At 41.1% G+C, this 11,464-nt stretch overlaps 1 protein-coding gene across 2 annotated transcripts in view; it reads right to left on the bottom strand.

Moving 5' to 3' along the window:
• TENM1 (teneurin transmembrane protein 1) overlaps positions 1-11,464 on the bottom strand; it is a 490,026-nt gene that overhangs the window by 252,600 nt on the left and 225,962 nt on the right. For both annotated transcript variants that reach the window (XM_019521566.1, XM_019521567.1), the window contains 4 exons: positions 7,493-7,692; positions 5,812-6,022; positions 2,297-2,398; positions 811-1,005 (listed from right to left, as the gene is read on the bottom strand). In XM_019521566.1, coding sequence (XP_019377111.1) covers positions 811-1,005; positions 2,297-2,398; positions 5,812-6,022; positions 7,493-7,692 — 708 coding nt within the window. The remainder of the gene's footprint in view (positions 1-810; positions 1,006-2,296; positions 2,399-5,811; positions 6,023-7,492; positions 7,693-11,464) is intronic.

Here is an 11,464-nt window from a genome sequence, read left to right as displayed (position 1 = left end):
CGGGCGCGGGGGGGGGGGGGGGGGGGGGGGGCTGACCCTGGGAGATCCTTGGGTCAAAAAAAAACACATGCCAAGAAGTGGGATGGCACATGTGGTGGTAGTATGCACCGCTCAAAACTGTAACCTGGCTGTCAGGAGCCACGCTCCAGCTGCCATCCAGGCTTCCTTCTGTGGCTGCAGCCCCAGGAGCCTCCAGAACTCCAGCACAGTTCCTGCCCCAGCCTAAACTACCCCACCCGGGTTAACCTGCCCCATGCCAGAGTATGTGTGGCATGGGCGTTCCCCGGGAACAAGTAGCAGCGGCACAAGGTGTGCTGCTGCTACTTGTCCCCAGGGAAAAAAAATGTTCACGCTCATCTGGACATGTCCTTAGAGCGATCTAGAGGGTTTTTTTTTAATTATGTGTCTGCTCCTTCAATTCAGAGGCAGAAAGAAAATCAGTAAGTCCTTTTGGGGAGAGTGAGGAAAACAGCCAGTCTAGCTACAGACAGAGTGGTAGAGGCACAGACAGGCAGACTCATTGTGTCTTCATAAGACGAAGGGATAATGCCTATCAAATGAAAGAAGAAAGGGGCAGAGCCTGCTGCCACTAAGACCTGGCTACCAAGAGTTAGCTGGCATCCCAAGGAAAGAGAGATCTGAGATCCTTCTTGAGCCAGGAATCCTGAGTTGCCAGTAGACCACTACAATAACTAAATAGCGTAAAAATAATATCCAATAACTTTAACACTAACAAAAATATCAATGATATATAATATTTAATATTAATAATATACAAAAACTTTAAAAACCAGCAAAATTGGCACAAACCTTCTTCACAAATTTCTCCTTTGTATCCTGGGACACAGATGCAGACTCCCATGATACAAGTACCATGGCCAAAGCAGGTCGGATCAATACATTGCTCTTCTGGAACATCACACTCTGCTCCTTTCCATCCATTCCGGCATACACAGTGACCTTTCTCATATTCCCCATTTCCACTGCACAGCACGGGGCACGAGTCTAAAGATGAACATCCATTACACATCTATCATTATTTGGTATATAATATTACATTTTTGCAATAGAGTTTAATGGTTATGAAAGACCAAAAAATGGAATACGAACGCTCTGTCAACAAGCATGTTTCACAAGGGTATGAGCTTCCCCACTGTGCTGCACTAATCCCTTAACTCTGACCTAACAGGAACAGCTGTAGAGACAAAGATCAGTCCCTCTGGCTATGGTTACTGTGGTCTCTTTACTAAGACTTTGTACAATGATACATGCTAGTGATAACCGAAGGTATGGGTTCTGTGATGTTAAAACCTGTTAGATGTGAACCAAAATGGGACATTATTATCTCTTCCTTATTATTATTATCATATTATTTCCTTTATACCACTGAACGACCTTAAGATTATTGAAGGTTTGGTCACTACTGCTTTGGAGATACATTAACAATCTGGACGAAAGCCTTTGTACAACCCATTACACAACCGATCCTCAAACTATAATGTAAAGATTAGATTTGAGAGATGAGTAAAATAGATTTGAGGATCTCCAAACACATACTTGGACAATGAATAAGGAAATTGCAGTGCGTTTCTGTGCTGTCTCTGCTCCGGCTGAAGAAAGGGCTTTAGGGCTCTTGTGATATCAGCGTGACATGTTAACGGTACTCAATTCCTTATCCAATTCTCATAGCCATTTATATGAAATACAGATGGTTCACTCTTAATTTTTGTAGTGAACCAATATTCTCTCTTTCTCTAACTCTGAAACCTTAAAATAGCAGGTGATATTTAGGATTGTGGCGAAAAAAAATCCCTTTCCACTCCCATTTTTATATTTCTTTAGATTTTTCTTTTCACTCCCAATCCCAATAATAATGCCACAGAAGTAGTAGCTTGACACCTGTTATTATGCTGAAGCCAGACAATTTTCCTAGTCAGTTTTAAACAACAATAAACTAAATACTAGATCTCATGCTACTTAAGAGTCTGAGACCTTCCATTACAGGGTGGCCAGCGAAAAGGCAAGCGTGGGAGAAACAATGGATCCTAGGAATCATATATTTGTATTTGTGTGTGCGTGTGCATGTGTTTGGTGGGACGTGGGGCAGGAATGAGGGCAAAGCACTTCACAATGGTTGCAGTTGAAGAAAATTGCAGCGTGTTTCTGTGCTGTCTCTGCTCTGGCTGAAGAAAGGGCTTTAGGGCTCTTGTGATATCAGCGTGACATCCAATATAGGTGCTCAGCTCATTTTCAAGAGTAGTTGTCATGTACTTTGAATCGATGTACAGAAGATTACCTTTTGCACAGTCAGGACCAAGGAATCCTGGGAAACAGTGGCAGTGACCTGAGATGCATTCTCCATTCCCATTGCAATTAGTAGAGCAATCATCCATGATTTCTATTCATACAGAAAAGAATAAATACAAAAAGAATGAGCTGACATTTGAAATGAATAGCTCTTCCGGCAACATGCTTTGCAGGACCTCTCTCAAGAAACAAACATGCACCGAAACAGCAAGTTGCTCATTTTCAGGCGTAGACAGCATAAAACAAAGTTTCTTTCAGCAACTTACAAATATTAGCTTTTGTCTTGACAGCTTAGATGTAACAAGTGCAGCATTTATGTTACAAAGGAAAGCTTTTAAAGTAAGTGTTCATGTTAAATTCATCACCATTAAAAACATTAGAAAGAAGAACCTAAGTATCTGTCGAGAATCACTTGTGAATCTTTCCTTTGTTGTTTTACTAATTTGTTTCAAATCTGTTTATAGCAGAAAAAACTTTCCATGGAGGAAGTGTTCATTGAAGTGTCTGGCTAATTATTTTGAGGAGATGGATTAACTCTTGTGTAAAACAGGAATAAAGTATAGTTTAATGTGCAAGGTATATGACTAGCAAAATGTGACACGACCAAGGTCTTTTCACTAAAGCAGTACCCAGATCTGTCTCCACAAGTACATTTCTTTTAAACGTAGATTTAAAGTTTGGAGCTCGTTCCATCTTTTAGCTCTGGGAAAGAAGTCCCTACAGATTACAGATCTGTTCTGTGTCCATTCACAGATTAATATTTCGTTATATAAATCCACATTTTACAAAGTATTTCAACTTACACAGCAGCTTAAAAACAATACATGATCACGCTGTGAACTGTATGCAGCCGTGCAAACATGAGGCTGCCACTGCGAGAGCAAACCTAAATTAAGCACGGCGGAGCCCTGTAGGGCCCTTCCCAGAACATTGAAGGGTAGCAGACTATGGATGGTAGTCTCTAAAATGAGGGAATTTGAGTTCAGCAGAAGAAGTGAGCACAAGGGCTACTGGCTGGTGATAGGGAATAATGAGAGATATAAAAGGGCCTTTGACCTCACCACAAGAAGGGCTCCTGAAGATGGGACACACTTGCCCAAGTAGAAATTCTGTTGGAGAGGTAGAAGAACAGCCTGATGCTCTTTCAGGAAGAGACTCTGTCCACTGCAGCTTTCACCATTAAGCAATGCAGCCCTATGTAATGAACTAAGTCTACTTTTAAACTCAAAATATATACACAACTGTTGATATTTAAATTAAATATTAACTCAGTTCCTCTGCAGTACAGACGATAGGCCTTTTCACAAGTTACGGAAGCTACTTTAAGTCCAAGTCTTCCACTGACATTAGGGTCTCTCAGTAAACTCATTGTAAAAGCCTGGCTAGAGTTGCCTTCAACAGGTAGTCAACAAGAATTCTGGCAAAGTCGGTGCTGCATATGAAGATAAAGCAGCCAGGTTGTATGGACTCCTCTGAGTCTATGTTTCATGGGCATTGCTAAGGAAGATATTGGTGCAAACACAGTACTGGGACAGCAAGAGAAGCTAGTGTCCAACCCAACCTGCAAAGCTGAGATCAGTTCTGGACTTTCCCAGGGTTTGTGGGCACCAGATTGGTGCATTTGTTTATTTCTTTTGTAGAGGAATGAACTAGCTGTGAATCTCGATCTACATACTTCGTCTGAGCTTGCGGAGAAGAAGACTGGGCCAGAAGCCTAATTCAAACCACCTATACGAAGATGCCAGGATTTTGGAGGATAATCAGGGAGAAGTATAAGAGTAGGAAAGAGTTCAGAGTTGGTAGAAGTTAAATAGTTCACATAATTTCAAATGGGTCAGCAACATGTCAGCCTCCCTGAGCATCTTTTGGGGAGGGTGGGATATCAATCTATTAAATAAATATTTTTTTTTCCCCCTCCACCTAGCCTTTTGCCTCCAAGCAGAAGCAAAATTCACCTTCAGCTTTCCCGGAGATGGAAGAATGCAGGGCAAACTCCTTTAATACTAAATTATGGGTCTATTGGACATGAAAGATTACATAATTGTGTCTCTTCTCCTTGTAAGAGACTCTCTTTCCATTCCAAACATACGAAGTGTCAGCTTATTTCATGAGGAAATTCCCCCTGCAATTCCTCACTGCCTTTTTGATTAGTTTGAGGCAAGTCCTTGATCATCTTTGTTTGAATGGCACTCTCCATTGTCCCATACATCAAGGTCTTTAGCATCGAGTAAAAATAGAATTTAATTGTTAGAGAGAGCAGATGGTATGTCCATTACTAGTAAAGACATCTTGCTAAACATATGGCTGAACAGGTTACCTAAAGGGCAAAGTGGTTAAAGTCTTACAGCAAACAAAGAATGCCATAAATTCCAAAGCACTTGGCCATAAATTAAAGTTGTAACAAATACTGTTTGTTACAACTTCCCAGCAGCAATATTCAGAGCCAGGAAAATATTAAGCCCCCCAAAAGGTTTGATTCACCAAGAGGTCACAGCAGGAGCCTCCTGTAGCAGGTAGATATTTCTTTCCTCACCCAAAATGTGCAAAAGCTGACTTCTATCTTTTCTGCCTCGAGAGAGAGAAGGAGAACCAAGATCACAGATATTTCTCAGGCAGTACAGATCCTGCATAAAAAAGCTTGTGCAAATTTTCCCCTTTTAATTTCTGCCAATAGATCACCAGAAGGTACTCATGCATTCAACACTACTTTTATACTGATATTAAGAGATGTCATTCATTAATTACCTACTTAATTACCTGATAATGTCAATTTTTTAAATATAGGAATGTCTAATAGGGCTGTGCAAAGCTTCGGTTGCTGATTTGATTTGGGGGAGATTCAGCCTGATTCAGTGGCCAAATCTCTGAATCGAAATCAGGAGACCCATTCATTTCTCTGAATTGAATCGGAAGCCTCCGAATCGATTCGGGCAGATTTGACGATTTGGGTGGGGGACCACCCCAGCCCTGTGGCTCGGTGACTGGTGCCTCCTGGGATGGGGGGGGAGGGGGGGTGGGCAGCCAGGGTTCCCCTGCAGCCAATCACCAAGTACTTCCGGTCCACTTCTCCCTCATGCTCCTGTGGGATGCTCCATCCGTCCCAACATCTCAGCATTCACGAGCCACACCCGGTACCTTCAGGTACGTAGAAAAACATATAAAGCTGTGTCTATGGCCGAATCGCTCGTTCTCCAAATCAGAAACGAATCCTCAGATTCAGATTAAGCCAAACTGAATTGGGACAGTGACCCGAATCACCAAATCAAATCACTGTTCCCTCAATCGGGCCGAGTCAGAATCAAATACTGCCCGCTTTGCACACCCCTAATGCCTGATTCTTTTCTTATGCCTAAGTAAAGCAGAAGTATCTCCTCTGAAGGCAATCAAATCATAGCTCAGTAAAATCTGTCCATGTCAGATTAGATTTAGGCTCAAAAAGTCTTTTTCAAATGCAGTTTTTAAATACAAGAATGTGAATAAGAATGGCAGCATAATTGTTCTTACCAATTGCTGTAGTTAGCACAAATACTTGCTCCATTTTCTTTCCATCATTGTAAAATGCCATGTGCCAAACCCCCTGATCCATATATTCAATGAAACCTGTCTCTTGCAGTGAGGTTAAGATCAGATTCCTAGGCGCATGCTGAGACTCCTCTGAGTTCCTTGGCTCTTGTTTAATTAACTGTTTTCCATCCATCAGTTTTACAAAATCAAACTGAAATAATAATGGAAAAAATTATCTTAACTAGACTATTTTTATAGTGTTGTAAACCAGGCAAAGTTACTATGCATGTCTCAATCAAAAAGGGTTAGACAGTGTAACTCTCCAAGGGGCTGTTTGACTGAGCATTCACCAATAGGCGAGTTGTACAACCTTGGCTATTAAGCTTCAATTCTTCATTCTGTACAAGGAGTAATTACTGATCAGAGATTTAGGATGAGATCTTACTCTTCATATTGTAGCAGTTTGAATCCAAACTTATTCCTTTAAATTGACTCCAAAATTACATCTTTGTAATTACAACTTTGTAAAATGTTTAAACTTCAGTGCCTATGTTAGACATCCACAAGATTGAGGTGCCAGCATGAAGATTTAGGAGTTGAAGTTTTGACACTGAGATACAAAGACATTTGGCCTTAGTAAATACTGAATACATACACTTTCCCTTTTTCTTTGTGGTTGATTTTACTAATACACATAAAAATATATAGCTTGATATGGAAAAACTTGCAATATTTATTGGAGCTGCTAACTGACCTATAAGGCCAGGGTCAGTTGATTTCTAAGGGTGCTGGATCAGGCCTTCAACGCAGTTGAAAAAACGACAGCCATTTTTTTTTAAACCCCCAAACCAATCCATTTAATGAAAACACAAAATATTGGGAGTATCTGTAGATACCTGCGATGTCTGATATTTTAAGGATGCTGAACAGTTACAACTTCAGAAAAGGCCATAGGAGCTATGAGTAGTTATCGTCCCAAGACTAAAATTCTCATGGACCTACTACAAGATTTCAGGAGAGCATTAACAATGTTTAGATATTCCCCTGACCTGTGATCCTGCTCCATCATAACTCAGATAGCGTCTCATTAAACTTCAGAAACATTCATTTAATGCTCCAAATATGGCAGACAGGAAAATCTCTCAATATGAAAAGTATTAGCTAGATTTCCTTCTCAAAACTTACTAGGAGTAAACATTCACAACTTATTCTATGATTAAAAGTTAGAACTTGCATATCATTTTAACACGAAGTTAAGTAATTACTGGGAACTCAGCTGCAAAAAAGACTGAAGCTTTTTTTCTTTTATCTATAGCTGTCACACCGTGCTGACCTGAAAGATGAACCAGGGGATGCCTGCCCTTGGTGTCTGGCCAGCTCTATGGCTGTACAAAGCAGTGGTAGTATCCTGCTGAGATAGCAGTAGTATCCTGAATTGTCTCCTCCTAATTTGCATAGAGGTATTTAGTATTGCTAACAGCCCTGTTGCTATCCACTCTTTGTGCCTAGTCTTGGATTGCAATTGGACCATTAGAAGGGAGGGAAAAATGGATAAAGGTTAATATTTACATCTAAGCATCCCTTCCTGGCTTTGTAATCATGTTCTGAACATTAATATCCACAGAGGTCTTTGAAAATGTAAAGCACAATAGAATTGCTAAGTATTATTATTATTAATTACCTGAGTGTGAGTGGGTGGAATGTTTCTTCTGCCATAAATTCCCAGCAGAGAGTCCTTTGCCAGTGAAATGTTAAATTTCAGGTACACTGGGTGATGGATAGTAATTTGAAAACGCCAGAATAAACCTGGTGGGATGGTCTGCATAACTTGGGCTCCAATCTCAACTTCTCCTGTGTCTATGGCCCGTCCTTTCTGAAACACTAATTTCCCAGAAACAAAGAAAACAGTGAGATGCTGTATACACGTAGAATGAAAATAAGAGGGTAGGTGGGTAATCAGTAGTAGCTTTTAAGCATATATGATGTAGAAAATTAGCTAAGCATTATTCAACTGATCTCCAAATTAATTAATCTGCAAACACCATTTACAGCTACACACAAGGTAAGAGATGCAAGGCAAATGAGTCTCAGTGTAGCCAGGAAAATGGGAGTCACTGCATGTAGATCTTAGGATACACAAACAAAACCTTCTAGCAGAAGCATGTACTAACAGAACACAGATGGGAGAGCTGACAGTTATCCCAGACTGCAGCCTGATGGGATGCTGTGTAAACTGAATAAATGGACACCACCGTAGACAGGGAGGAAGACCATCAGGGTCTGGTGGTGAAAGCTGAAGGCCAAGTCTGGATTTTTCCTAGCCACTATTGCTAATGAGCTTATTATGATAGCGATAACCTAGTTCTAGAAACATATAAAAAAAACCAAACATCTGTTGTTGGTTGGACCTGCCATGTAGAAGACAGATATAAGATAATGGGGCATAAGGATGAAAGCAGGCATTAAATCTGAAGAGATGCTTGGCACAGTTTCATTGTACCTAGCAGTACATTTTCAGACACCTACAGTATGTAACTTCATGCAATGGTACGCGAGTACCGAAATATGCAGGGAAGTGGAAGAAGCACAGAAGGCATTGCCAAACTGAATCGGAATTGGCTTGCTTTGCTGGCTTGTGTCACTACCTTTATGTTTCTTACAGCTTGCCAGCAATTAGCATCCTGCCTGGCAGCAGATCATGGATCAATCCTGCTACCATCACAGTTAATTCAATTGTAAAAAAAATGCAAAGATCTCAGGCCCTTGAGCAGAAGCAGGATAAGATCCTATGTTGGGACCTAAAATATATGGGCTTGACCTCAGGAGTCCAGTCCATTTATGCATCACCTCATCCAATAACACACAGACCCAAAGGGAAAGGAACTGAATGGGAATCTCACACAGCTGTGTATTTAACAAGTAATAATACAAAATGTATATAGAATATGGTAAACTGCTACCTAAAAAAGAAAACTGTAGGAAAGCTGTGGCTGGGTTTTCCCTTAGCGTATTAATAGCATAAAGATCCTTGGTGAGATCCCACATGGGTTTTGAGAAGCGTGGGTGGCAGATAACTTTCTTTATGAACACAGCCTTAATATGTTAGGGAGGAGGGATTCCCAGGACACTGGATCTGCCAGATCTGTGGCTTCTCTATGTCACCAGAATATAGCAACACAGCCAGGGCAGGAGCCAGGAGGTGGTTCTCAATCTAGCGATGCGAGACGTGAACAAAACAATGCAATGGGACCAAATGTGGAACATGCAATATCAGAGTAGAGGATGAATGTTCTAAGAAACCAGAAAGAAATATGTTACTCAGTTTGCATTAGAATAACTTCTAACTGGTCCTTTAACAATATTTTGGAGTGAGCCTAAACTTTTCTCCCGTTCCCTTTCCCGAGTACTCTGGAGACAGCAAATCTTAATGATTCTTTCCATGCAATTACCCTAGGCCAAGTAAAACACCACGGAACCTTTTGGTGGTATTGGCACATCATAATTGAAGCAATTCAATTAGGAGGTTTTCAGGATATAACTGTAAGGTCAAGGACACAATACTGGTTTTAAAGATAGTAGCATTATCAGTTAGTATTTTATAAATATGATAATTAGACCAAAATAAATAGGCCTGCTGCTTCATTGAACAATGTCTTTGTTATGATTTAGACATAGATACAGTTGCAGGAAGAATATTTTTTAGTGGTGCAATAAGATTTGGCTGAACTGTGTGTCAGTGCTAATAATCTTGAAACAGTATCTCTCAAAGGATACCTGATTCTTTTTCAGCAGAGGATGTCTTAGTTTAAATTTACATATCCTTTAAACATTCCTATTTTTAGTTTTACCTCACTATAAGTGGAAGAAATAAATGTTGGCATACATAGTCTTAGTCACTTGGCATACACCGTTACAAAGGAAGTGAAATAAAACACCTAATTTCCTAACACTGTTTAGTTGCATTACCATATTTATTTGATCCCAAGACAAGATACTTTCCCCCCCGATTGGTATAGGGAAAAAAAAGCCCTGGTCTTATATATCACATAGAAAGAAATATCACTGAATACATTGTCTGTAATTAAACTGCTGCCAAAATAGCATTTGCTCAGCAATGGAAACCAGCTATGAAGTTGATGAAATGCAGCCAACTGAGTATGGCTATAAAACACATGGCCCACATTGGGCAAATATGCTGGGTTTGTTTTTTTATTTCATTTTAAGGGCCAAATCCATTCTGAATTCTACTGGGAAAAGCCCAAGTTCCAAATTTCAACTGAGCAGAGTCAGTTCAAATCTGTATGGTTCTACCACTGGGAAAATATCTTCCCTCTCAGACCCATTGGTCTGGAGCTTCAGATAACTGCCCAAATACATGGCAGGCATCCTATGTACAAGCCCCCAACCCAGAGGCCTTGAGGTTTGGATGCTCCCTAGTTTTGCCTGTTCCAAGCTAAAAGGTCGAGGAGCAAGCCATGGGGAAAGTGGGAATGAAGTACCCCATTACCACAAAATTGTTCAGTTGAGTTTCCTGCATTTGGGGAAGCTTGCAGGGGTCAGCCTGCCCAGAGTGCAAGGGACAGACCTCACCCTATAACTACACTTGATTGACTGAGAGGATCATGGGATCTCTCCTGCCAGGCAAGCATGATTGGGAACCTACTATATGTTAATATAACCCGTCTGAATAAGACAAACAGTAGTGCCCATTAAATGCAGTTCCCCTCACCGCTGACTCTTTCCCAAGTCATGGTGAGCTACAGCATTGCTCTCTGTTGCCTCCTCTCAGCATACGATAAGTGTTGCCCCAACTTGAGGTAAAGCTGTACCAGGTTGCCCTGTGCCTCATTTGCATATAAGTTTTTGGGGCATCCCAGGACAAGAACACCCAGTTCCAGTCATGAGTGGGGGCTGATTAGCACTTGGATCCTTTGTGTGGGGTGTATCTGGAGTAAACACATATTGAGCAGTGCTGAGCTGTGGGGCCAACTTGGAGGGTGGGGCCACACTAATCATATGTGCCAGGCTGAGACAGGGCACAACAGAGGGATTCTGGGTGTGCAATGTTATGGCTCACCATGACTTGAAATGCTGTGCAGTGAACTATGGGGTACATCATGAGCTTTTTGGATGTGGACTAAGACCACACATTGTTTACTTGGCACAGGAGATACCATGATTCAGTTTTTTGACTAAGATCAAGCAAGCAAGACTAGGGACATCTGCACCCCAAGCATCTGGACCTGGGGCTTGCATGTAGGATGCCTGCTTGGATTTTGGGAAATATCTGAAGTCCCAGACCAATGGGTTTGGAGGGAGGACCCTTGCCTACTGGCAGTGCCCCACACACTTAATGGCTGAACTCTGCTCTGTCAAATTTTGGAACTTGACTTTGCCCAACTGAATCTGGGACTGATTTGGCCCTTGAAAAGAAATATATAAAAAAAAAATTATATGAAGTGCTGCTCAAAACTGTGTTTATGAAACACCTGTGCTAAAACTTGCAGCAGTCTTAAAAAATAAAGGTAACATGCAACAGTTCTGGATGAATGGGTACTATATGCAAATTGCTACAGCCATGTTTAAATTGCAAGGTTGTTGTTTTCAAGTTTGCTCCTCACTTCCACGTGCTCAGGAAGAGCAGGGTATGACA

The sequence above is a fragment of the Gavialis gangeticus genome, unplaced genomic scaffold, assembly GCF_001723915.1.
Source record: "Gavialis gangeticus isolate Ggan-Ray unplaced genomic scaffold, GavGan_comp1, whole genome shotgun sequence".
Lineage (NCBI taxonomy): Eukaryota > Metazoa > Chordata > Crocodylia > Gavialidae > Gavialis > Gavialis gangeticus.
This window is presented reverse-complemented; position numbering and strand designations above follow the sequence as displayed.